The 27,683-nt window shown below is 37.7% G+C and overlaps 2 protein-coding genes and 2 long non-coding RNA genes across 8 annotated transcripts in view; 1 reads left to right on the plus strand and 3 right to left on the minus strand.

The window, feature by feature from the left end:
- LOC112213696 overlaps positions 1 to 2,198 on the plus strand; it is a 58,441-nt gene extending 56,243 nt beyond the window's left edge. Inside the window, exon 4 of the long non-coding RNA XR_004462637.1 lies at positions 341 to 2,198. This is a non-coding gene — a long non-coding RNA (uncharacterized LOC112213696). The remainder of the gene's footprint in view (positions 1 to 340) is intronic.
- A 1,790-nt stretch (positions 2,199 to 3,988) lies between these two features.
- On the minus strand, positions 3,989 to 9,219 carry LOC100745992. Of its 2 annotated transcripts, XR_004462636.1 has the most exons (3): positions 6,452 to 9,219; positions 4,999 to 6,345; positions 3,989 to 4,207 (listed from the first exon to the last, which is right to left on the minus strand). It is a non-coding gene; the product is annotated as an uncharacterized LOC100745992 (long non-coding RNA). The 2 variants fall into 2 exon arrangements; XR_002947600.2 differs by lacking the exon at positions 3,989 to 4,207 and having other exon boundaries at positions 4,782 to 6,345.
- Positions 9,220 to 12,256: 3,037 nt separating this feature from the next.
- Positions 12,257 to 20,815, minus strand: LOC100746072 (cell wall integrity and stress response component 3-like). 2 transcript variants are annotated; one of them, XM_003493200.4, is made up of 4 exons: positions 20,631 to 20,815; positions 18,625 to 19,077; positions 17,160 to 17,584; positions 12,257 to 13,832 (listed from the first exon to the last, which is right to left on the minus strand). In XM_003493200.4, the coding sequence occupies exons 2-4, from the start codon at positions 19,064 to 19,066 to the stop codon at positions 13,626 to 13,628; spliced, it is 1,074 nt and encodes a 357-aa protein (XP_003493248.1). In that variant the 5' UTR covers positions 19,067 to 19,077; positions 20,631 to 20,815; the 3' UTR covers positions 12,257 to 13,625. The 2 variants fall into 2 exon arrangements, with proteins under 2 accessions (XP_003493248.1, XP_033179387.1); XM_033323496.1 differs by having other exon boundaries at positions 13,675 to 13,830; positions 17,156 to 17,584; positions 20,631 to 20,809.
- A 468-nt stretch (positions 20,816 to 21,283) lies between these two features.
- Positions 21,284 to 27,320, minus strand: LOC100746193 (probable methylmalonate-semialdehyde dehydrogenase [acylating], mitochondrial). 3 transcript variants are annotated; one of them, XM_003493201.4, is made up of 8 exons: positions 27,151 to 27,320; positions 24,926 to 24,998; positions 23,932 to 24,131; positions 23,675 to 23,753; positions 23,058 to 23,425; positions 22,291 to 22,719; positions 21,726 to 22,004; positions 21,284 to 21,640 (listed from the first exon to the last, which is right to left on the minus strand). In XM_003493201.4, exons 1-8 carry the CDS (start codon positions 27,181 to 27,183, stop codon positions 21,539 to 21,541), a joined length of 1,563 nt encoding a protein of 520 aa, XP_003493249.1. In that variant the 5' UTR covers positions 27,184 to 27,320; the 3' UTR covers positions 21,284 to 21,538. The 3 variants fall into 3 exon arrangements, with proteins under 3 accessions (XP_003493249.1, XP_012246723.1, XP_033179386.1); XM_012391300.3 differs by lacking the exon at positions 24,926 to 24,998 and having other exon boundaries at positions 27,151 to 27,303; XM_033323495.1 differs by lacking the exons at positions 24,926 to 24,998; positions 27,151 to 27,320 and adding an exon at positions 24,250 to 24,739.
- Between the last annotated feature and the right edge of the window lie 363 nt (positions 27,321 to 27,683).

The raw sequence follows: 27,683 nt of genomic DNA on the forward strand, positions 1-27,683 counted from the left end.
AAGCTGCTGACTCGTTAAATTTTACGATCGAACGCTCGATTAAGAATAAAAGTTACGATTGATTTCGATTCGAAAAGACATAGAAAGACTAAACTCTTTGTAAACTTGGTAACTATTTCCAGCGATAACGCGATAATATCACGATCAAACATTCGGGCCACCGTTTTATCGATCATCGAGTTCACCGTTTCAAACACAATGAACTCCTTAAAAAAGTCTTAAAAACGATTAGAGTCCGTTCTGCTAAAATCCGTTCGTTGACCCCGTCACCCTATGAATTATTTGCGGCCTGAATGGAATCTATTGGTAAATATCACGCGTCTTTTCAATTCTGTTTCAGCCGAACCACGAACAATGGAGATTCGAGTGTCGTCTCTCGAGGCAAAGGGAGAAAGAGCGAATAGTAGGATGAAACATGGGTACGGTCTTGATTCCTTGGCTGCCACTGCTGAGTGCGGAGCTTCGCACAGTTCTCTCCGCGCTCTTCACTTCTTTCTTTCCCTTCGATTCTCTCCTTCACTATCCGACAGCCTATTTTTCCGCAATTTCTGATGGCTCTCGAGGTCCCTGTCTTACCGGTAACTCATTCCCTCGGATCTACTACACTCTCGATGAAGAATCTCTGCGCCTCTATTTTCCAGTGTCCTCGTGGCGGCGCTATTGCGTAAAATCGGAGAAGAGGTAGCGAGTTCCTCGCCCGGAGCAACGTGACAACGGAAAGAAGAAACACTCGAGCATGTCCCAGCAGTGTAAAATTCGAACGTTACGGTCGGGCCTGACTCTTTGCTCTGCCCGTACATTTCCTTCTGGGTGAGCAAAGTTTCAGGTGTGTCCGTGACAGTCTATCGTCGCAGCGTGTCATTTCTTCCTTCGGCCTATGGATCCATCATAGTCGACGAATAACGAACAATAACAATCTCCAGTTGAGCCTTGGCATTGAAAAACTGCCATCGACTGGAAAACGTCCAAACTATACTAAAGTCCACCGTATCTAGTGATAAATCGAGTCGTAAAGTTCGTTGTATAACGAGAAGAATATTTCTTGTATTGGCTCGCGAAGCGATATACAAATATGTACAGGAACGAAGAATCCATTCGTGTTTTTTTAACAAAAGCTATACCGTTTTCATATGCAAAAAAAAAAAGATCTGTGATCAACGAGTTACGTTTCATATGTTTATTATAAATATTACACGCGAGAGACGCGAATCGGTTTTTAAGATTAAAAGAGTTTGAAACGGCGAAATTTTTGAAAGCAATACTATATCGGAATGGACCGTTTTCAAAGTATCGCCAGAAATTCGATAAAGCGTATGAAAGCTAACGTTTCCTTGAAAATAGTTGATTTACGAGGGTAGGCAGGGCGAAGTACGCGATAAATATCTAGGTGGAAATCAAGCATCCTCGACAGTACTCTTACGCCTGAAATTTGCTTTTTACCTGGCCCTCGTGCTCTCTTACTTTGAGAAAATAAAGGTGAGCAAAGTTTCAGGTGTGTGAGTGCGTTGGAATCAACAAGTAAACTCGAATGGTAAGACCTTAGAATAAAATTCGGAATTGCGCTGCTTCGATGGATCTCTTGTAGACAAAAGTTGTAATCGTATCAAAAGGAGAAATTATATTCGCCTAATTTTCATTACATCGGAAACACGATTAAAGAAATTATTATATATGTATATTATATTTGCGAATCATTCACGTACATGTTGTGATTCAAATAAAATATCAATGCGCTTAACCTCTAATTGAAAAGAACTAGAAATTTTTCCTAATCACAAATTTATTTCTTTTGAAAATTTGAGAATTTCAATGCTACGATAAACGACTCTAGGAAGAAAGCTAACCTTGCGGGATAAAAAGCTTCATCAATGTCGCAAACGATACGTCTAAGAGCGAGTCTAAAATTAGCAATGAAATTAGGCAGGCCTTGGAAAGACTAATAAATCAACTGAAGCGTTACGATCTGGTTTCCGTCACTGTCAGGCTTCCTCCTATATATGTAAATCAATAACCAACTGGTTTAAAGCCGATGTGGTTGAGAGAATCCAATTTTACACATTTAAACTTTTATATTTAAAATTATATTCCATCACGTGTAAATAACGAGTCTTTAATTCGTTCATTCTTGTATGTGAAATCAAGCAGATATTGTACGATAAAAAGTAACTGAAAGAACTATTAAAAAATTAAGAGAACAACCTGTGCAAATTATTTAAGTTGTAATAATATCCCTAACTTTATATCCTGAAAACGGTTATAATGCTTACACCTGTACACGCGCGAATCCCATTCCTAACATTTTCATGAAATAAACAAAAATTATTTATCACAAACGAACCAATTATTAACGCGAAAGTAAAGATGTAGACGAGCTAATTAAAATTTGTGAACCCTACTCGCGAATTAAGTTATCACCATCCGCTACTTAAAAACCGATTACCAAACGAATTACTTATCCAATAATATTTAATCGTCTTCGGTAAAGTAATAACGACAAGGGACAACGATAATCCCACGAATTATTTCCATTTAAATACGAGTTTACCCCAGGCAGTTAATTCATCAAAAGCGTGCCATCACCGAAAGGGGAGCGCGCAAGAAGTTATTAGGACTTCTAGATTTATGCTCGGCCTTTGACTTTCACCGTTCAAACCTAGAAAAGCAACGGATCATAGTCGCGAAGGACGAATTTTGGAATTTTAGAATTTTATGCGAAGAAATTGCGTTTTTAACGATTATTATAGCAAGGTATTACATCGATACCGCCATTATGCCGACGATAACTTGGCAAGTTCGTTATTACCAAAAGTTTCTATCATATCGGCGTTAATAACATTGCAGGCATCGAGTTTAAACTGTTAACACGTCGACCAGCCGGTATCGTGCATTCGAAATGTATTATTCGCGATAAGAACAAGCCGAATTATCGTACTTTGTAAAAGAACCAGACATTGGACAAGTTGTGTGTGTGTTATCTGCTTACGTTCTTTATTACACTTTTTCAACGGCGTAGATTAATTGGAAAAGTTGCTATCCGATAGTTGAATTCTTTACCCCGACAACGTTCGCCGCGAATGAACAGGGAAATTATTTCTATGCCGCAAATGAACACGGAACGTGAAAATAATGGTATTGGCAACATATAAGGGGTATATTAGTTTTCGAAAGAAACGCTTAAATACAAAACGATATCGCCTCCTTCTCCTACAAACGTATTGAAACCCGAATAATAGATATTTATTTACTGGCGACTATTCGTTTTTTATTTTTTTGCGGCTTTAGCGTCAAACCGCGTTCCCATTCGTCCTCGCGTTCGTGAATTAAACGTATGCCGTATGCAGATAAACGCTTAACCCGGGATCGGACAATACAATTCGACGTAAACGAATCCTCATACGTGATTCCTACGAAAATATACATGTTTTTATTCGTTTGTCGAACGCAATCCGTGGAAAACAAAGCTATAGGTGGTAATCGATGCGGATACGCGTACATATGTAGTTGTGAATAGAACGATTATAGATTGTCGTGGAAATAGAGAAGATCGCGATCGTAACCGGAGAAATAACGCCACAGGTCGACCTTCGTAAGAGAGGAATTAGTTTAAAATTCTGTTTTGGTTCTGCTTTGGTAACATCTCGGAGATTGGAAAGAACTATAGTGGTCGGTCGTTGCGTAGGTGATTGGTGAAACGACAAACCTGAAGCGAATATACAGAAGTAACGTGTTAAGCTTTGCGCAATATCTTGTCAGGACAGAATGGATATCTCTTGAGCAATATCTATAAATAAACTAGTCCATAGACAGACCATAATAACGAACCTTTGCATTGCACGGGACAGGAATAATAAATCTCCTTTTAGATTGGCAAATTTGCAACAATATGCTTCATTGCCGAGACCCGGCCGTTTCTTCCGTGCGTTTCACGGTTTATCATGGATAATTTGTCGACTGGTTCTCGCGGCACGGAATATATAAATCTATCCCCTATCGACTCACCCACCTGGATTATTTGTAACCGAGTACATAAATTGAGAAATTTCTATCTTCGATCAGATTCTACTTTTTAATTGATAGTACTCAATGTGAAATACATGCGAAATAGTAATATTGAAAATACAAAATACAAAATTACTTACGTTCTTGGTTTTCAAGCATCTTTAAAGTCCTTTCCAGGTTACAGGAAGAAGAGGAACGAATGAAAAACCTTTAACAAAATATAGGTTATTATAATTTGTTCCGTGAAACAGTGATGGTTGTTTAGGAAATTTGAGATAACGAAATATCAGATTCTATAAAAACTTGGAATTTTAATAACAATAAAAAAAAAATTCTAACAAACTCTAGTCTCTATGAAACTAGAACATCGAAATTTAGAAGACTTATATATATATATATATATATATATAGAAACCTTTTACGAATTAGATCCGATATTATGATAATGGTGATATTTGAAACCAATTTGAAAATGTATGTAGATATTTAGTGCAAGTAAATATTCGTACAGACAAAACAAATATTTAAACGGTCAATTGCCCATTACATTAATAAACTTCGACACTTAGTGGGGCCATCTTTAACGCTCGTTGCGTGTTTAAAATGGCTGTTCATACCGCATATTAACTTTCTAGTAAATATATATTTGCAGTAGATATCTTGTAACTTTTATACATTGTACATTTTCAGATCTAAATTTGTAACCACTAATAGTCGTGTCTCATTACTGAGTCATTGCAGTGCCAAAATACTTTACATGATACATATAATATACATAAAAGTTTTCTACGGTAAGTATTTTAATTTGAAATACTCTTGTCAGCCATTGTATATGGAAGTTATGCGTACGTATATTTACTCTTAACCAACTTTAGTGATCGGATTGGATATACATACTTGTCTATATAATAACTCTTCTAAATAATGCTCGTTGTTCTAATCATAGACGAATTCGACAATATGAAAACAAAGGTAAAAGCTATTGATTGTATTCTTTACCTGATAACTTCTAGATGAAACGTTTACGCTTCTTCGTCCTGTGCTCCCCACCTAAAACTGACACTTCTACGATACGATAGATCGATCGGAAGAAATTATGTATGTATATCGATTATAATTTACTATCGTAATATATATTTGTATATTTCGTCGTTCGATCGACGTTGTAATCTTTATTTAAGATCATTCCGCGCACATTTTATACAAAGATACATATCGGATGACACTCAAACGTGGGACACGAAAATGCGTTACATGTCATGACTATTTTGTACTTTATCCATAGCAAGATCATGTACTTAGACGAGTTTTAAAAGTCGTTCCACCATGGCCGTAGTTTCTTCGATGAACATGGGATACCATCTAACAGCTAATAGGTGGAACTAATCGCTCCATGCCCATATAAAAACATACATACGTGTGCACGTATAAGTACGTATAAGTATAAATTTCTTACATTAACACGTTTGAGCATTTTACGCGCGTATGCATTTCAAACTTTCCACTTTCAACTGTTCACTTTCGACTTTAATCATAGTTTCAAGTGTAGTTTGCGCGAAATTAAATATTATTCATGTGAGTGCTTCGATCTATTCGATAGAATTTGCAAATCTCTAAATGTACATACATTTCGTGTATTTGTTACTTGTGTATTCGTTACTATCGTGTATTATTTTTATATACATTTGTAATTAACCTTTCTCGGAAATGAAAAGTTGATCGAAACTTTCATTTTATTATTTGAACTTTGATCATCCTACGTGTATAAGCTTGATACATTTATGCGATATATATTGATACTGTTACAATTAAAAGAAGAGAAATAACATGTAATATAACAATGTATTGCTATATACTTTATCATTTGCTTTAAAACGATCTTTTACTATTCTAATGGCTGGTATATCAAGACTTTGTATAAACGATTCCATTATTTGAGCGGATGCGAGGCCTTTTCTTGTACAATCTGTGCGTCATTTTCTTCATAAAGTTAGTATACAACCAATAGTCCCATATTATGCAATTTAATATAGATCGATAAACCAAGATATTCTGCCTGATTTAAAGAAGACAGTGAAGTATTCAATTTGTCTTCCGAATCGTTCCATATTTTATATTTCAACACACCGTAGAAATCTGTAAGAGGTAACTTCTCCATACTGTCTGGTTGCTTGATCGCGGCTCCTTTGGCTGGTTGGCCTGTTTCTTTGTTTTCAGGAACACCCACGTGTGCTAGTATCCAGAAAATTTGCAGTTCGTTGTCTTCCATTCGTGAACTGCAGTTGCAAATTTCATGGCGGACGATGATTGCCTCTGTGGGATTTGGCCGTAGTGCTTTGGAACCATCTGCAAAGGTACGTACGTAAGAAAAAAGTAATAAATTTATTATGTCTATGAATTTTGTACATGGAGAATTTTAAATAGTTTGGTCAAGTAAACTGTATATATTCACCTAAGTGCGTTGTACGGTGTAATTATTTTCAAATATATTGGATACATATTCAGATACATCAGGGTGGCACGAACGGTATTATACTTTATCCGTATGTTCGATCCTTCTCAGCAGATTTTCACGATTATTCTCCTCTTCTTGTTGAGTTGGATGTTGTATAAGACAGTTTCCTCCAGTTCTATGTATTCTTGAATGTATTCTGCCATAGGAGTGGTTAGGTTGTTCAATGTTTTCCGAGTGTATTTACCATAGAGATATTCGATTCTGCCTCTTAAGTAATGGAATCTCAGCTTCTGCCAGGATTGCGTTGTTGGGTGTGATTCTATGTTTATCCGAAGGTTAGTTTGATAACCGTACCTAGGGTTCTTGTCCAAATGTTTCGCAATTGTCTGTTGCGAGAATTTTATCAAAACATAAACTGTACGATACTATAGTCATCTAGCGGTGAAAAGATGGTACTAATGGTATCAGTGATATTAGCTTGGCAAAATACTATTTTGGGCATAGTGCCGCATCTACCAGTGAACCGGCGATGAACCGGCGATACTGATCAGTAGGTAAATTAAAAAGGAATACAAAATTAGGAATTTAAAGAAATACATATGTTTTTAAAAGTAGGAAAAATAATAAAATAGACGAGAAATGGGTCACGGGGTAGGAAAAAATCTAAAACCTATCAAGATGACGAGTTTGGTACTTTTAATGTTACAGTAAAATAAATCAAAATTTGATAATTATTCCGCATCTTTTATTTGATTGTATACATTTATAGGCCCTAATTCGGCGCGAGCTATATCATTTTCAAGTCGAATTAACAAGTCAATTCTCCAATAGTAAACGTATCACGATCAATGATGATCTATGTCGTGATTCCCGAGACGTACAATGTTAATAGTATATGTACATACGCAGAATTCTTTCGCCTATTAAATCGTTTAATCGTTCGGTCACATCTTTTCATCGTTCCGTTTTCGATATTTAATATTGGTATTGATGAATGAACGCAACACCCTCTTACCGTGAGAAGTCGATACACTTTTAACGTTTGTGGTATTAATTAAGTCGATAAGTTGACTTCCTACTTGAACGTCGATAGATCAAAGAGTAGATCGCTTTGAGTTTGTAAAGTAACGCGATCGATGTCTTCCGAATCGTTAAGCGTCACGCTGCGACGACCTGTCGGCACAAAAATTCCGCTTCAAACTAAGAAATGACGTCGGCGAATTGATAAAAATTACATTTCTCAAAACGAATAGTTTGCGACTAACGAATGTTTGAATTTCTCAAACAGAAATAGAAATCGAAGCTGGCCCGCGAAGTTCGTGGAATTGGGCCGACTAAAAATCTCCATTACGAATAAATGAAATATTACAGCTTTTACCAAAAATTGTTGTTTCGATAAAATATACAGTATTTTATTTGCTGGTTATAAGAATACCGTTTCGAAAATAGAACAAGATACCGTAAAAAATGGTCCAAAGACATTTTCTTCTAGAAAGCCCCTTAATTGTTCGTCTCGTGTAAGTAATTCCTTCTGGAAAGCGCATTTCCTATCTTCTTTCCGATTGCTATCTCAGAATGTAGTGTATTCGTACAAACGATATTCGCGATACGCTTAATTGTACGACTCCACACATATACATATTATTACGGAAAGGACGTTCACGATATCATGCGTTATACGACCTCCTTTTCGAACACACACGTGTGTTTTCTGTATATATATATACAATATCTCATTATCCACTTAACACTTATCATTTACTGTATATATATTTATTTATTTATATTTATACGTGTATATAATAGGTATGCGAATATGTATATACAATTATATGTATATATATAAATACATGTATGTGGAAGTCAAAAATGAATGAAGTTAAAAAAATATAATCTTCAAAATAGAAACTATAACCGTCTCTTTCTTCTCAGCTACAGCACTATTGTGTCACTTATAAGTCCCTTATTCTCATACTTCTTTGTTCTTTATTTCTTTGAAAACGCATCAAACATTTTTCTGTCTTTCTCTCTCTCTCTCTCTCTCTCTCTCTCTCGCTCTCTCTCGTTCTCTCTCTCTCTCTCTCGCTCTCTATTTTCTCATTTTCTTTGTACGGAATTGCACGTGTACTTACTATTTGCGTGTTCATTGGTTCGAGAACGAAGGAACGTCGACAACCGATTCGCCGTGATCGAGCGAGTTCGAATTTGCCTTTTTCACAAAATCCTTAACAAATCAGTCAATTGCATTCGAAAAAATACAATAAAAGCGACACAGAGAAAATGGCGAACGTTCACTGTTCGCATGTCATCATTTTCTACTGGTGAAATCTTACAAGATCGTTTTCTAGTATACTAGTGTACCAGTATCAAATAATCGATCATATCGCATGATTGTGTTTAATTACACATAACACAGGTTTATACAACGCACAACACATCATTCTGTACATTCATCTCAACGAATAAAATGTTTTCCTTGTTAGGTAATTAGTAACTACTGTTACTGGCCTTTCCTGCACCTATTAAAGGCGACTGCACTCGTTTCTTCATAAATCTTGATGTTGTTCCTCGCGATAAAATAATGTTAACTGAGCAACAGGTTTTATAAAGTCCTCCAGAATTTAATAATCTCTTCGCAGATTTCAAAAACTTTATTTCTTCGTTAGCAACAATTGTAAGCTTCTTTTCGGATGAATTTTAGTCGAGGAAAATTATTCAACAGTTTACGTTATTCACAAGCACTCGGAAGCATTGCAAAACTTAAAATATCTAAAATATTTAATATAAAATATTTAATATTAAAGATATCTAAAAGAATGTAGCGATTTCGTAGATATAACAGTACGGTATACATATACGTTACGTATTTAAAAAAGAAACGTAGACAATGTGTATCTGTTAAATAAAACCTGAACGTAGTAATTTCTGTAGATTAGTCGCTTAACATTTGTAATTATTTGAGCTTGTATCGTTAAATTATTAACAGCTAGTATCATTTAATCGAAACGCGTTTAAATGTACAAATTAATTTCTTAAATAACGACTAACTTTTTACGCTCTGCGTATTGCTCTAAAAATACTGAACGACGTTCTTTGTAAAGATCGCAGAAAAATTGGCGTGAAAAACATTGCGTTCGATTGTCTCCTAAATTTTGTTAAGGATGTCGTTTTGCGGCCATCGCTATTTAATTACACATAGAAATACATTTCACTAATGAAAGTCTTTACACCCTTAGGGAAAATGTATAACGCTAAAAACGCAGTTTCTTCGTTAATATTAATATCGAATAACGCAATTTGCGAGACAATTCGATCAATCGTTAATCATCCACGATGACAAAGAGTAATTAGTAGCTGGTGATTTTAACTCGCTACTTCCAATATTACCTGATATATTCATTAAAATATGAATATACCTAGAAAATATGCGCTTGAAACTACGTACAGTCTTCTTACGCAATTTTTACGCACCTAGCACACGTGTTTTTCGTTTTAAATTAATACAACAGTTTTTCTCGTTACGAAGCTGTCTTTCGTAATACATGGAAGATATCTGAACGTGTTAGTGATTAAATAAGTACCAAATAAAAATACGGAAAGAAATCTTTAAACGAGTTGATCGCTATAATTTATATTATATGTGGGTGAAGGGAAATTCTCGGGTAATATTACAGGCCGTCTTTAACGAAACATTCAACTCGCATTACGAACCGGGACGAAGAGAAGTAAATCGAGAACGTTACTCACTGTATCGTACAATGAAATAAAGAAATAAAATATTGAACGTAAATGATATACATGATTTTCTAAGATTGCTTCTGATGTACGTTTCGAAGCTACGATCCTCTTGATGTTTTGTTCGAACGCAAATTGAAGCGAATCGAGGAATAAAATTAATTTTCAATCTCCCATAACAGTAAGTTTATAGCGATCGTAGATGAAGCGACATATTTTCGAAGCACATCGGTGCTAGGAAATTTCAAGGTGCGATTCTTAACGACATTCGAAGAAAATCGGCCAGATATTTGTAATATTTTACGGCCATATACAGGAGCGTATTGTGTACTGTATGCACAGTGTAGAAAGTTTAGCAAATACATAGTGTGACCGAATTAAGGAGACCGCCGACATTAACGTTTGACATTCGTTTCGACGCGTCTGTCGTTAATATCGATTGATTTTTAAAGGTGTAACATGTCGAAGTATATGTCGGAAATGTCAACTGGAAAATCACTTGCAAATTATCAGACTGTCTCAGTCGGAATTTCCGATAATCGCAAGACCCTACGATCTTTCTACTACATTTTCTACTTCGCTTTTATAAAACCCTTAAACAAGTTCTTACTTTCGAGATGACATATTTATATATGCTCAGGTTAATTTCATTTGAAATCCGCTACGGAGATGACCAAACGTTTAATTTCACTTTCTCTAATAAAATATACGTGTTCGGTCGATCGTGATAGATAAGCGAAACAAATAGTATAGAAAGATTGCTCGTTTCTCTAACGATTCCGTCGTTCATCTGTTTTTTAGAAACTGTCTCCTTAATCGGTCATCGAGGTACGTAACTTTGTTTTTCACTTATATATATATAGATAGATTTGTTTCTTTAGTAGCTCTTTTGTAGGAAAGAGCTCGAAAATTCTCTGATAAATTTACGACTCTCGACACGTACAGGGGATATGCAAGATGCTTTGTAAAAAATCATTAGAACTTCCTGATATTGTGAGATTAGCTTCCGTGCGATTCACTAATGTAATAGAATAGCCAGGAAGTATCTACATACTGGTAATCAAATGGAGTCCTTCCGTCGTCGAAGAAAAATTCTCGTTCGAACGACGTTTCTCGGACGTTTCCACGATTTTGAAATTCTGTCGATAGAAATTTGATCATATCATTCCAAAAAAGATGCATCTAACACGTCATGGTCCGACCAAGTACATATTAATTATGTACTATGTTTGGTAATTATAAATTTGTCGTTTTAAATTAATCGACTCGTCGTACCAGATATTATAATATATTGAAATATCGAAGAATTATCCAATGAAAGATAACGTCTCGATTTAAGAGAAAAAATGAGTAGTTTGAATGTCGTTTTTACTTCATGCATGGGAAGTTGGGGCAAGATGGAAATGCTAAAACAAAATTGCTCTAGAATACTAGATTTATTGATGTTGTATCTACAAAAAATATCATATATGATATCAATGCCTGTTTATCGAAACATGTTAAAATAAACTTCCAAAACTTAACAAAAAAGATAGAAAAATATAATTTTGAAAGTAGCGACAATGCCCTAGTGACGGGGAAAAATAGTACGCATCTATTTGTATATATCGATTGTTGTTAGACCAAATGGTAGGCCCGTTTCATTTAAATAAAATACTAATTTTTCTTTATTATATGTGTAACGTGTGTATGGGTTGTGATCGTATATGTATGTTCCAGTTATGATCTTACATGTGTATATATGTATATATATATATATATATATGGATTTTACTACATTTCGTAATACTGTATGGTGGTATCATATGTACTATATGTACAATGGTAGTGTGTGGTATTTGTGTGGAAACAGAACATTGTAATCCCGTAGGGAAAGTAACAAAGATTTAAGCAGAAAGAATTACTAACTCTTGCTCTCGTTCGATCGAAAAACACAATCGAGAAAGGTCCAAAATTGTCTTCAACGTCTGTTGAGAATTTTTTCGTTAGAGAGCCAACCTCTTCTCCAATGTAGTTTTAGGAATATTAAAGACCAGAATTGCTTTACGATAGCCCATTTTTTTGTACAATCGCTTCAACGGTTCTCCGCATAGATTCTTCGATCCAACTTTGTCGCTCTGTTTTTCTCCTGTACGTCCATATTATCTAAAAATGATCGTTCATGGAAATGTCCCCATCTTGCTCCAAATGTCACATCCAGACTAATCGAATGACAATGCTTTTATTTGCTTACGAATAACATTCATAAACACATAAGTAAGTACTTGAAAAAATTGCCTAACTTATAGTATTAAAGACATAATATGGTTGAGAATCGTTACTTACCTACTCATGTTGAAAAGATGGTAGAAAATAAGGACACAATCGTTAGAAGTAAAAAAAATCATCACTAAGCGCACAAAGACGCTATAAACTATCGAATGTAACTATTTGTCTCGTACAAAATTCACCTGTTTCTTTTTTTCGAGGAATTGCTTTATATCCAGCAGGATGTCACGGCACGAATAAAATATAATATAGACACAAGCATATTAATATCAATATCGTATATGTATCGATATACATACATGTGAAATAGAAAAAAGTATCGAGTAGAATCAGTAACGATGAAAATAACTTTCGAAAAAGTATTCTACGTCTTTATAAATTATATAATAGAAACATTTCGAAGACTATCATCGCGAGTCAATGATCGTAAGTAGTCTGCAGTGTCAGACAAAATTCGGCGAAAATTAATCGGACCACAACACGCTAGCGCAACCTAGCAATAGGATAAGACTGTGAACACGCGAAAGCCGCGTCGTTCTTTTCAGTCGTTCTTACGCGTTACGTCTCAATTGTATTTGCAGAAAGAAGAAGGTATACCGAGGAAAAATGTCCATCTAGCCAACCTTCGAAAGCTGGCTACTATCTTTCGAACCATCTTCTCCGCATAGATCGAGCATATCGGAATCAATGAAAATTCACTTTTCACGTCTAGGTATATACAAATTATAAGACAAAAACATCGCTAGGGTATTTCAGGAAATATCGCGAATTTTAAAATGTTCCACGATATTAACGATTTTTAGCTGGAATTATTTCCTATGAGAAATAAATCCTTGGTAGGAATTACGTGACTCGCGTTTAGAAAATTTTACGTTTGTTAAGATATCACCGAGCTTGATTCTCCACGAACCACTATAACCAAGTAAGCAAAATAGCAACGAAACAAACGATAAGAAGAGAACGATAATTATTCGATCAGTCAATTCCTTAAAACGGGGCTTTCAACGCTCGATTAAACGAACCCGAAAAATATTAACCGGTATTCCCAACATCTCGATGATCGTTCGTTCGGTGTTTCACGCGAAGTATCTAAATCTAAACTGACGTACACGTTGTAAAAATATGCGAATCTTACGAGCTACGTGGCTCTCCCATGGTTGAATCACGATTACTCTTTTTCCTCGATTTCCTGGCTTTCGACGCCCAACAAAGTCGATTTGTCCTCCTCCTGTCCCTCCACTTCTGGTTCTTCGACGCTTTGACGCAGGCGTCTCGTGGTCTTTCGCACGTACAACAGCAGAGAGACGAGAATGCTCGCGAAGGTGAGGAACACTGCCAGGGTTATGTAAACCTTCACCGCCATCCGGTTGAAGCTCTGTGGAATAACATAACGGCACCCTTTCTTTAATCTGTATCGCTAATAATTCTAATATCGGTTTAAAAAAAATGCGACTGGTTTGTGAAACGTTTCTAATAGTAAAAATATCAATACCCACAGTAACAAATTTTTTCATCGAAAAGTTGACGAAAGATTAAACGGCATTACTAATGACCGAGAGGGGAACGTATAAAACCTGAGCTGAACTAGTGAAAGCATTGGGTCGCTATTCAATTTCCTTATATCTTATATCGGATCTAGGTAACATAAGCTAAGTAGGTGGTTAAAAAGTAAAGGGGATTATATTTCGAGAACACGACCGACGATCTGTAGTTCAAAATTAGCGTCGGAATATCGCAATTAGTTAACCAAGATTGCGCGATAAAGTTTAAACGACTAAATGGACACGATGTTCTCGAGAGATGGACGCATGTGTTCGCGAACGATACTCGTTCAAATACTTCTATGACTTCGCGTTAAATTTATTCGTCAGAACGACATGAAACTCAATATCGGAAATTTTGACCCAGTTAACTAACTCGGTATGACAATGGTTTTAAGCTTCGTGTCTATTAAATCGACGACTCCTCGATACACGTTCCATGCTTGAGAAGTTGTCGAAGAAAAAAGATAGTTCCGAATATGAATGTCGTTATCCGTTTGTTCAAAATGAGAATCCGTGTCAGCAGATGAGATGCCAGATTTTACACGAAGGATTCGATAATTTTAACTAAGAACCTTCCCTCTACATAGGGACATAATCAAACTAGATTTTCTTCCCGTTGTTATTCGCCTCGAAGAGTATTCTTAACAGAAATTATTCGTCGAAAATCGATATTCAATGGGATTTCCATTGAAATCGAACATTGGTTCCGCGTGTTCCCATAAGAAGATCTTTAGCTCCGAAGAGTGACGAGAATAACGCGTTTGAAATTCTGATTCCAAGGGTCGTCCAACGCTCGAAATGCAGGATAATCTCCTATTTAAATAACGTCTACGTCCCCTTTAAGAAGATACATTTCTCGCAGAATATAATTCATTTTAATCTGCGAAATCGAATACCGTACTCCTTCGGGATTAATTTTTCACAGCTTTCTTTCGCCGCGAACGTGTAACCGCGAAAACCTGTTTTCGACACCGGAATATTGATATTTAATGTCATTAGCGCTGCTCTACATCGGAACGTACAATGCGATTGGAAAATGTCAGGGATAGATGGAAAAATTGCGATTATTGCAATGAAAAACTTTCTACTTAACGAAGATTATAGATATACATACTTTTAAGTAAATTTAATCACTTTTTCTTTTAAAACGAAGCTTTCGTCGCGCTATGTTGGAAATGTAACGCATAGAAATATATCAAGTAGGTAAATAAGTACAACAGAATAGTCTTACTTCCGCAAGACGAATATCTCCGTGAAAGAAGAAAAGAATATTCATAAACATCGGAATAAGCGACAGCTGGTTACGTAAATGGAGAGAAAGAGAAACGATTACCCGTCGAGATCGTTTCAGCTGTTCAGATCCTCCATCATTGTTAAGAGTTGAGAGAGGCAAGCGTTATATAATAACCCCTCCCCCTCCCACACCTCGACGAGCTAATGAACCGTCTCATTTCGCGCACAGCTGATTTGCTTCTTTGTGTCTGCTACCTCAACCGGAAGCTGTGATAAACAGGTGCGCGTTATCACTGCGTTAACCGCGTTTGGCGCGATTTATGAAAATTACATAAGGCCATAGTCTGTTGCATCTCGAATCACGATAAACATACTAAAATATGAGAGGACTTGAACGGTGTAACGACCGATAATAAAATTCAAATTAGATTTGATGAGAAATGAAAGTTTATAAAATTCGATATTTTTATACAATTACGTTATGGGCGATTAATCGATCGAAAATATATCGGTTTAGAGCAGGTTTTTCATGATTCGGTGTAGCTAGATACCGATTCGCTTAATATCGAATATAAAATTGTGTTACGATGCAAAACCACCGCTTTATCAATAACCAATTTGCATCTACTAATTTCAGACGAGCTACAGTTTATTTGCACCGATTTCCATCCATGGTGTTAATTATTCCTACGTCGTTGAGGGATATTCGAACAAAACGAGGCAGCCGCTAGAAATGTGCGTTATTAGAAATTTCCACGCACTGTCGTATAACGATCGTTCCCATTCCCCGTTTTTCTTTTTTAAAAACCACGCAACAAAAGGTTCGTTCGAATAATCTGTAGCGGCTAGAGGAACGCCGGTACTCGGTATTCGGTGAGCAAGAAATTAAGAGATAAGAGATAAGATATAACCAACCACGTTGAAAATAAGTAGAAAGACGAGAACGGCGAGAGTAGTCCGTAGGCTCGCGGCGAGAAAAAGAAAAGATAACGACAGCCTAGCTGAGGAACCGCGGAAGAAGTACATACGTATAAAAGGAACCATGCTGTTAGATTCTCCAACAAGTCCTATCGATCGTCACCGGTGCCATTCGGTTTGGATGTCTTTGCTGCGGCGCGATCGATACTTATACGGAGTATAAATTAACCTTTGGGACCCGTAAAGATGCTCCTACAATCTTCCATTCGATTCGACGCCACATCTTGTGCCCTGTGTCTCTCAGAGCGATACGCACGAAATCTCGAGGAATCTTATCTGAGATTCTCTTCTACTCGATACCGAATCTTTATTACGAATTCTTCTTCCATCGTTACACGTCGAAACAAGAATGAAAATATAACGCAGAAAGAATAAATAATATGAAAATCCACGCGAGAACGTTAAAGCGAAGGCCTTTTCAAGAGACCGGTGTGAAAGTTAACGAGCCATTGAGTTCATGCGGTTTTTCGACGTAATCGCCCGCCATTCACCCAATGCTTGTAAATCCCGCAGCAGCAAAGTTCTCGACTATTTGGAGCGGAGAGAATATAATAGGTCGTACGGTCTACAAGAGATAAGAAACCGCAAATACGTGTTAGTAGAAATTCGCGTTATTCGGCGACATTGAACGATAATTTACCAACAATTTTATAGTATCTGTGTTGGTAACAAAAGACACGTTGATACATTTTACGCGTATACGATATTATTAAGAATTTCAAAATTCATATTCAGTTTCATATCCTTTCGTCAGTAATTTTCTAATACTATTTCTTCGTAATGCTAATTCTATAATCCTGTCGAAAACAAGCGACGGCTTGCGATACTTGCGACCGTATTCGATAGCTGTATCGGAAACTAGTAGCGAGCGTGCAAAGTATGCAGCTCGACCCACTCGTACTCGAAATAATCAGTACTTTTCCACGTGTCATTACTCGTTAACTTACTTGCCGAGACAACTGTACCTTCCATTGAAAGTCGGAGGAAGGATCGGTGAAGAACCACTTTTGCGTCCAGGGGTTTATCGTTCCCTCTGGCGTCTTGAAGATCAACCCTTCCAGGCTTAGGCCGTGTGCCAAGACGCTCGTAGTGATGTTTCCTTTTTTGTACGACGCTATCCCAGCCTTCATGTACATTTGTGGTATCGTTTCGTTCTCTCTGAGCTTCAAGGTCACCCTTGGCATCTTTGCCTTCCTCGTTGGCGCGCTCGACGTCATCTTGGTCGCTTCACTCGGGGTGCTGGTTAACGTTTTTAAACCGGTCGACCACGTTGTCGGTAGTATATACGTAGTGGTGGACGTGGACGTCTGTTTGACGCTCGTCGTCGATTCCGTGGATGTTTTCGAACGTTGCGTGCTACTCGTTGTGGAATCTGCGAACAAAAAGCGGACGAAAAAGAATGGTTTTGGTAAAAATTAAACAATTTTAAATATTTAAACGACAACGATTGGTACTTACGGAGAAATTCTAAATTCTATGGAAACATAACGACACACGAACGGACTTTGAAAATGCCAAAAAGAAGGAAACCAGATGCTACAATTTTTGGATCTTTCGTTGAGCGAGTTTAGTAAGTAGCGTATTTGATGGTGAAAAATAAAAAATTTATCGCCATGGCAATGGAATATTGGATGGCATTTGAATAACGTTTTATCGGATAGTATTTTTCCAATACCCATTTACAATTAGGGTTAGACAGAGTAAATGATAATCAATCAACTATACAGGAAACACGAGGATCGTATTCGTCGATAATAACAATGAACGATTAGTTTACTAATAAACATTCATTTCCCCATAAAGCAGCTTATTATCGAACATTTCGTTATTTAGCAATAGCAGGAAGATGATTTATGGAAGGGAAAGCCGAGTATATATTATAATACAACGACCGAAGAAAATCGATAACAGTGGACGCGATAAAAACGATAAATGTCACGCGGTAGAAACAGTTAAATCCAAATTCGTTGCTTCGTTAAATCAAATCGTTGCTACTGTTAATTTCTTTCTTGCCACGGCTCGAGGTTCCCTAGTAAAACATTCGGGCAACTTTCAGAAGGCCGATTGAAAGATAACGTAAGTTACTGGCGCTTGGAATACGTTGTCAAATTAGTCAGCCTCAGTCAATCCAAATTGATCCGAAATTGAAACTTTGTAACTGGATAGCTTAATAGATTTTACCAACATGTAAATAAAACACAAGAACTTGCTTGGAGCATAATTGTCGTATATCTATCTTGTACATCTATCGAGTAATATCGCGGAAATGGTATTTCATTCATTTTAAAATTAAAAACACTGTTATCGTCTTGATCGTTATTCGATTAGAAATCAACGCAAATACGTGTGTTATCGCGTTAATTTTCGACATACTGATTTTTATCGCGTAACTTTCGTCGAGGAACTCGATACCTGTGGTAGTGAACTCCTGTGACTCTTGTTCATCTACGTTCGACGCCTCTAACAACGTAGTCATCTCGTCCTCGATATCCTGCTTCCTGTAAGCTTCCGTAGATGAAACCGTGGTCGTTACTGGAAGCCTGTTTTTGCTTTTGTTCGCCATGTCTTTCTCCTGACTCCTCGACGAGTTTCTAGCCCTCGACGAGTTGTGCCCAACTCGGCCTATAGCCAGCACCGTACTGGCGAACAGCCGCTCGTCGCTCTGGTTCATGAAAAGAGTTACCGCCACGTAGGACACGACGAACAGAATCATCAACGTGCATATGGAGTACTTGAGGACCCTCCAGCCCGCCTTGCCCGATGTCTGAGGGAACCCGGATGACGAAAACTGGTCCGTTTGCGGTAGAATCGTGTACTGCAGGCTGGCATCGCCTTTTCGTACGGTTTTGTACATAATTGATAAACCTGTTGGAACAATCGACCTGTGAATCTCCGTACTGCTTGACAAAATTTATATAATAGGAAATTTTACAGTGTCTGATTTTACGATCTCTAAATCGAATATTTTGAATTACGACGAGCGGCTTATTTTCACACCTGTACGAACTCGAAGAGGCAACGTCCCGCTTTCGATATTGTTCTATTATATATTAATGAAACGAAGGTAGGTTTGCCTGTCTAAAGACAAAGTGACCGTGATACGCGACCTGTTGGAAGCAGTTCACATCGTAGAATTTACCGTCCGTTGAAACTCTGTTTTCTTAAACAAGGACGTAGCGAGGCAACAGACACTCGATCTGCATAGAAGAAATAGTTTGCATTCAGGTGACGATGTAAAAATAAAATTTGACGGCCGTAAAAGATAAACGTGTTCTACAAAGCGGAGTTGAAACCGCGACGATTTTCCATGCGTCAACTGCATTCGGTAGAAATCATCTTTTAAACAGAGAAACGCAGACGTTTCTTTCCATCCTTCGTTAAAACTTCGTTTTTATTCCCTTGGAAATTACATAAATACCCATTGATCGATTCTTCGAAAAATTGTTGATAGAAACAAAAAGATCAGAGGTAAAAACATCTCCAATTTTTAAAAGCTTTAAAGGCGAGTTTTTCTACTAATTATTTCAAGTATTATTTGGAAAGGCCTGGAAACTGCGTACTAATCTGAAGCTGAATGAGACGCGTTTAAAAAATAGGTAAGAAAATTTTGTAGCGGTGTAAGCATCCTTCGGCGAATTTTAAATTCCACGACAAGGTAAAAAAGTATGATAACACTAAGGATAAAGGGTAAGGGTTGAAGCACCAAACAAACAACGAAACCGATTCTTTAAGACGGATAATATCGAACGATGGATATAAAGTGAGATGCAAAATAACGCTATCGTAAATGATTTAAATATTTGTAAAAATATAAGATATTAAAATGCAAAATTTCAATTCTCCGTTGTAATGGTTATACTTCAATAGCAACAACGACCCATATTTTTCGAAAATTCCCAAGGGATTATCGAGCGTGGCTAGAGAAAAGAAAGGACAACAGACGTCGATGTCTTCCGCCGGGAGGAATCGATTCGCGATTTTCCACGGCAAATATTAAATCCTCAGGCAGCCTCGCATCGGTCGCTCACGTAAGAAGGTTAATACCGCCGAATTCTCTTAATGCGATCGAAAGGGACAAAGAAAAAGAACAAACGGACAGAAAAGGGACGAGAAAGGGACAAATAAAAAGACCTTCGGTCGAGAATCGAAATCAAATTTTTCCAAAATGAATAAACTGTTCTTTGGTACCGGAACGGGGCAACGACTTTCGCGAAAAGTTAACGAGTAGCGGAACAAAGGCGACGACGTCGATGAAAACAAACGAACCGACGACAATCTTAACGAGGCGCTATTCCTTTGCAAACAAATGGCAAGATTCGAGGAACGTCGTCCATTGGATGAGCAAGAAGATCGTGCAGCGCGTAAATATCGTTGAATAGAGAGCGGAGAAGAACGAACGAAGACGTGCAAATACTCACGATATGTGAACAATCGAAGGGGTTGGTTTTCTCCGTTTCGACTTCCGGCAGCCTGCTCCGTCGGAACGAACGCGACGATCCGGGACGGGCAGAACCTCGCCTGTGAGAGAAATTTTGTTGGAAAATGCGCAGATGCGCCTGGCCAGGGGGTGCTGACGCGGCTGCGCAGTGCGCACACGTCACAGCCAACATCCGGAAGACCGTCACTGTTTCAATGTTTTCGGCCGTCGCGTCGACGATCGACGAGGATGCGAGCAACTAGCTTCGGTTCAAGGACGTTGGAGGACGCATCGACCTTGAACTTCTTTCGTTACATACATCCAGCGATGAATCGTTTGTCTTCGATCTTGGATTTTGGATAGAGACCTTTCTTATCTTTATTTACCGGTTGGTGGTGGTGGTGGTGGCGGTGGTGTTCGTAGGAGCGCGGGGGATAATCCGACGTATCGGTGTCGGAGGAATTGCTTTTCCGCTAGGATCAATTTGAAACAGTAGGGTCGAATTAAATAACAAGAAAGGTATAGTTATATTTGCGGATACATAGTTACATTTTTCAGAACTATCGGAGAACGGAAGATTACTAAAAAAATAGTACAAAAATTTACGTTATTTTATAAACGTACATGTTCTTCTAAAGAATATAGAATACAAAATTTCATCGGTGGTATTTTATTATTTTGTTACAAAATATAAACAAACATAGTAAACACAATAGGAAGCGTATTTCTTTCGATTTATCCGACAGTAAGTTATTTCGGACTAATGGAAGACATTGTACGTTACAGTAGTATTGGAAAGTCATCTTTTTTAAAACAGAAATTTCATCTGTTTATAAAATTTCGTATGGAGTATACAGAAAGATTTCCAACTGTAACGCTTTGTATCACTGTAATCGAGGAACATTTAGTTTACTGCATGGTTGGCATAGCCGTCGAGGATGCGATATCACCAGCGTCTCCGGATCTCCACAGCTGCGTTATCGTTTTTACTTGCGTGTGGAAATTTATACCCTAGAAAAATATGACACGTGCATTCGACGAATATTTTCAAAGTTCATAGAAAAGGTACGATAGTAGTTTGTGTGACGTTACTTACGTGCTTTCCGTAAAAATGATTGTCGCCTAAGAAAGATCCCTTGTTTCCGGTGAAACTAAACATGGGCAGCGGCACTGGAATAGGAACGTTTACGCCAACCTGACCAGCCTCTATTCTATTTACAAATGCTCTAGCCGTTGCACCGTTTGACGTAAACACAGCAGTTCCATTTCCATAAGGACATTTGTTAATAATGTCGATAGCTTCGTCCAAAGTATCAGCGAAAATACACGAAAGAACGGGCCCAAAGATTTCCTCCGTGTAACATTGCATCGAGGTCTGAAACGTATTATGCGATCTAACATAAATCAAAGCACTTAAAGCGCTGCGATCAATGATGCACAGGAATTACGAAGAAGCTACCGCGATCTAAATTATACGCAATTTTAAATTACCGTATGAAACGTGACATCAAAATCGATAGCTCTTTAAGAAAAGTTTGCTTCTCTCTTTCTACATCGATCGATGGTAACCTTACGGTAACACGAATTTCCTGCATCATCATCGAAGGCATCGATCGTCATTCGCGTTTTCATAACACGATTGTATATCATAGGTGTACCACCTTCACGTTTGTCAATACGGTTGGTCCAACGAAATTTCCCTTTTCGAAACCACTGACAACGAGACCTCTGCCGTCGAGAGCCAACGTGGCACCATCTTTCACCCCTGTCTCGATCAGATCGCATATCCTCTTCTTAGATCGCGGAGATATAACGGGTCCGAGATCGGTTCCAGGTACGTGTCCCGCATTCACCTTTAATTTCTTTGCGGCTTCCACCAATTCTGTCACCCAATCCTTCGATTTACCCACGAATATTGCCACAGAAAGCGCCATGCATCGTTGGCCGGCAGCCCCGAAAGCAGCACCCACGATTTGAGAAAGGGTTTTATTCTTATTCGCATCTGGCAGCACCACGCAATGATTCTTCGCACCCATGTTGCACTGCACGCGTTTTCCATGCGCGCTGCTCTGTCTGTAAATGTATTTTCCCTGTAAAATCAGACATACTTATCGTACACGCATATTTTAGCTGCGAACGGTTTCTTAGAAATTAGACACGTCGATTTGTCGAGATCGTTCGTTCGGTATCGTTTCGTGTATTTACGAGTTCTTCCATTATTTTCCTCTTAACGAAAGAAAATAACGATATAAATGGGAGAGGCAGAGGAATAGATTAATCTCGATTCACTTGCAAAATGCATGCAATATGCTTGTCAGTTATTACGATTTGATATTATCGATGGCGTATAGAATCAACAATTTTACATAGAGGGAACGTTATCCCGGTGCAACGAACGCTCACAAAGCAACGATCGATAACAACGTACCGCTTGATCGGAACCAACGAAAGAAACTGCTTTGATATCGGGATGCTCGCAGATGAAATCGACAGCGGCGTGTTGACCGTGGATAACGTTCAACAATCCTGGTGGAGCACCGGCTCTGGTGAATAGATCAGCCAGGATCATCGAAGCTCCTGGTACACGCTCGGACGGTTTGAGAATCGTGGCGTTTCCACAGGCGACCGAGACCGGAAACGACCAAAGAGGTATCATCGCGGGGAAATTGAACGGACAGATGGAGGCAGTTACGCCAAGGGGAACTTTGTAGGAAATGATATCCATATCTGTGGCGATGTTTGGCGTGCTCTCGCCCATTTGCAGGCAAGGAATTGCGGTACACGCGTCGACGACCTCTGTAACATAAATCAACACCAGGCGTATGATCTGTCGCTTGTACGATGATGCGATTACGTTTATGGGGCGGGCAGGACACGCGGAATGTAATTACGATAGATTGCTTCGTCCGCGTATGCGTGTATGCGTATTGATCGAAAATTTCAGAACGAATTTACGTTGTTCGCGTATACGCGTGTAGGCAGTTCGATAAAAGATCGAAATATTTATCAGGACTATGATATAATACATTTTTCAAGAAAACTCACGAAGTCCTCGAAGAACGTCGCCTTCAGCATCAGCCATTGTTTTCCCATTTTCCTTTACCATGTTCTCTGCGATTTCTTTCTAGGGAAGATATCAATATTTCTATTATAAATACTATTCTTCGTATAAACATTTCTCGTATAAATATGAAAAAATATCAGCGGAACGCGTTAAATTCTGATTTGTAATAAATTATAGGATCTTGACCAACCCATTTGTTCGCGCCTACGAAATAAAGTTGAAATACGAATAAACTTACCGAATGTTCGCGTATGAGAGTTTGATATTTAAGCATCAGCGTTTGTCTAGTTAATACACTGGTATTTTTCCATTTCTCATACGCTCCCTTCGCACTTTTCACGGCTGTCTCCATTTCCTCTTTCGTGCACTTTGGCGTGCGACATAACAGCTCGTTCGTCGCTGGATCATGAACGTCGGTGAACTCTGTGGCCTTCGATTCTGAAACAGATCGAAACCTCCTTACGACTCGATCAAGCAAAATAATATCGATTTGTCGACATTTAATTTTAGATTTTTTCAAGTATAGCGCGTTGAGAAAGTTTACGAAAATATGCACCGCTTCTGAAACGGACGTGACGCGTTTTTTCGAACTTTTCCCATGCCACTTTTACTCGAAGCATAATTATTCCATTTAACTTTGATGCCTTCTTTATAATCGGTGCTATTTATGTCATTCGTAAACGTTCCTCGTTGAAGCAATTCTTAGAATCGAATTCGCCTCGGAATATAGCGCCTTTTCTGTACAGCTTCAACGAGTGCTCCAGCAGTATTCATGGACCACGAGCTTCGATTAAATGCCTTTAGAAGCACGCTTTAAATATTCATAACGAGCTGTATCGTACGAAAAAATAGGTTCAAGAGCGCTTCGAAGATCAAGTATCTGTTTCATCAAGATTGCACGTCTCGATCTCGATAATGCCAGTCTTAGCTGTCTTACTTTCTGGCAATTGAATCATGAATGAACCAATTCAACCAAGTAAACACGCGTTTCAGTGCTTCAACGGATGCATTAAATACGGCTAAGTAACGTTATTTCCTATTGAACTTGTAATCTCAAAATGTCTATTCAATCGGGATTTAATACTCTTGCGTTTTTTTTTATAATCCGTACCCTCTTGGACTAAGAACTTTTTCTTTCGTATAACTCTGAAAAATTTGCAACGACAAGCGACACTGAGATACGACATTCGTGAAAATCGGCACGTAAATTTTTAATACCATAAAATAATTACCTACGAATTGGCCATCAATGTACATCTTAACCGTTGGTACGCTACTGCTGTAAGTCCTTGCGACAAATTGCGCCTAAAAGATCATTCGGTTAATGTTAAACAATCCTTGTTTCGATATTACGTTATTCGGTCAAATTCTACGACAATAAGTCCACGTATGTTTCTAAAGACGTTTCGCTACAGAAATTAAGTATTATAATAAGGTATTGGAATTGTCGAAAATGATTTTCAATTGTAAAGTATTTAAATTCATGACCTTTGCTTCTCATTCATTTACAATTACAATTGTTTAAGATTATAATGCAGCAGTTAAATAAGGCAAAGGAAATGATAAATATTGAACTAAAATATTTAGAATCGAAATACGATGACTTAACGTTCAATGTTACCGCGGGAAAAAATGATGAAATAACAAAATAATTTCACCCTTTTTTTTTTGAAAAAATTTTTAGATTGCAAGTTTTGCCACCCTTCGTCACGTAGAGATAGGAAGGAATGATAGAAAAAAAGCAATGGAGAATACATTCCTGTAATTTCATATCAGTTTACAATTGACGATCTTTCGATGAAAAAACGAGAAAAGTTATAAAACGCTCTAATACTTTTTGCATAGCCTGTACTTCGTATTTCGTATCAACCCTATTCGAATCAGCGAATCGTAAACGAGCGAATCAACGTTAGTTCACTGTAAAGTAATCTCGAGTCCCTGATCGATAGTCCAATTCTATCTGTCAGATAACGCGCAAACGTATCACTTCCACGGAGACCCGTATGTTTCTTGCTCGAAAAAGCTTAAATACAGCATCGGAATAAATTCATCCAATTGGCCTGCTTCTCCGAGCGAGCATGACCTCGATAAGAAACGAAATCCATCGGGAGCGATTGTTTGCTCCACACGCGATAAGAATCGCTTTGACACGGTACTCTTCTCACAGGCAAATCGGTTCGTTCCCAGTTACGTAAAGTATGCAAACTCTATTACACTAGATCGATGGTTGTATTGCTCTCGACTAGCGTTATTAGCACCGATGATTCTAGCTTCGTAATCCAAGTCAATTGCAGCGAAGACGCGTAGTCCCTTTTCAACGACACCGACTTTGTGTAAGAGTATTACAGAACGATACGAGTATTCCGACAAAATTTTTAATCGAGGTAATTTTTGATCGAAGAGATGACTTTAAATCGAGGTAGTTACATTTGTAACTACTTGCGTATTTACTTGCGTAGACCACCCTGTACGTATTTGATATTACAAGTAAAGTATGTGCGTACATTCTATACCCAATCAAGTGTTAACTAACGTATAAATCAAAAATTTGTATTTCACGTAGCATTTTGTGTAAGGGAACATTGGTATTATTTAATGATGAGGCAACGCATATACCGATAACATCTACGAATAACAGTACATAGTAGGGATAATAACGTAACATGATCACTGTTTACAGAAATAATACAAGACGATGTAAAGTATGTGTGATTCACGATAGGAATGGATATATCGCGATGAATTATGGTACTTTTACTATACAAATGACGTATGTACAGTTGAATATTTACAGCGATAATATGTTTGTCGATAACGCGCGGCATTATCACGAGAAGAATATTCCACGATAGTTCGAAATTCTTCATCTAACCGAATATTCCGGGGTATTTCGTCAATGTTTGAGTTATACTAATGGAAACTTGTTAAATATATACGCATACTTAACATCTTAATATTTGTCATTTAATCGTTTTATAATACATAAGGAGAATTGAACGTAATACAGATAGACATAAACTTAGTTAAATAAGTTTACAATTTTCCACGTCGTTACATTCTGAGAATAAAATTTTATTTTCTCTTGAAACAATTTAACCGGATATAACTGTATATTCGCTTTAAAATTCAATTGAAATCCTATAAAAAATTGCTCGAACCATTCAACTATTTCAAATACTTTGTTTCTAACCTTACATCTGAAGAAATTTCCATACAATCATACAGATATGTACAATCGTATAGTATAAGATCGTATAAATATATCGATGCGAATGATAACGTAAACCAAATGAGATCTAAACGCAGAATGTGTTTATCGAATCGAAAATTGTAGCAAGCATTTATTCGTTTTTATCGAACTAAATTCAACGAACTTATCCAACTAAAATTCTCTAATAAGATATGTCAGTAATAAGGTGTAAAAGTCGAGCGAAAATATTATAAATGCTAAACGTACCTCGCACTTAACGATTCTCGCGAGGAACGCCATAGCGGTAGAGCAAGTCCGTTGTTGTCTGTACTAGAACTGCCTGATTCACTGAAAAAATGGCCTTGCCTACGGTTGTACCAGCGACCGTACGTTTTCATCGAGGTTAATCGCGTCTGTTTACTACGTTCTTCAGGCTCGATGTTTTTAGCATCGTCCTCGTCCGAACTGGTTCGGCGATCTCCGAAGAATTTACGAAGATAGCCGAACGAATAGCGTAAGCGTTGCTATTGATTCGAAGTTTATTACACCGGATAATTGATAAAATAACGAACGCTGCAACCAATGTTCTGATACTTTAGAACAACGTTTAGAACAACGTTTAGAACAACGTTGCGAGAACGTTATGTTTATGCTTAATAAACGCATAGAACATCGTAAAGATTTTACCAGCGAGCCAATGTCATGATGGCGCGAAATTTAAAAAATCCGTAACCTGCTGCCCCTTTTAAATTTCCTACAGAAGCGAACGTGATACGATAACGGATAGGTCGATAAGGAGG

The sequence above is a fragment of the Bombus impatiens genome, unplaced genomic scaffold (genome assembly GCF_000188095.3).
Source record: "Bombus impatiens unplaced genomic scaffold, BIMP_2.2 scf_1055, whole genome shotgun sequence".
NCBI classification, from domain to species: Eukaryota; Metazoa; Arthropoda; class Insecta; order Hymenoptera; family Apidae; genus Bombus; species Bombus impatiens.

Bases quoted from the DNA above. Each gene is read 5' to 3' on its own strand.
- LOC100746193 (XM_003493201.4), bottom strand. From the start codon at position 27,183: ATGGCGTTCCTCGCGAGAATCGTTAAGTGCGAG. The intron at 22,720-23,057 runs GTACGTTGTTAT...CTGATTTTACAG, and splicing joins TCGTTGGTTCCGATCAAGCG to GGAAAATACATTTACAGACA. The intron at 21,641-21,725 runs GTAAGTAACGTC...ATATTTTTCTAG, and splicing joins ATCATTTTTACGGAAAGCAC to GGTATAAATTTCCACACGCA.
- LOC100746072 (XM_003493200.4), bottom strand. From the start codon at position 19,066: ATGTACAAAACCGTACGAAAAGGCGATGCCAGCCTGCAGTACACGATT. The intron at 17,585-18,624 runs GTATCGAGTTCC...TTTTGTTCGCAG, and splicing joins ACAGGAGTTCACTACCACAG to ATTCCACAACGAGTAGCACG. The intron at 13,833-17,159 runs GTAAGTTAACGA...GTTATTCCACAG, and splicing joins AGGTACAGTTGTCTCGGCAA to AGCTTCAACCGGATGGCGGT.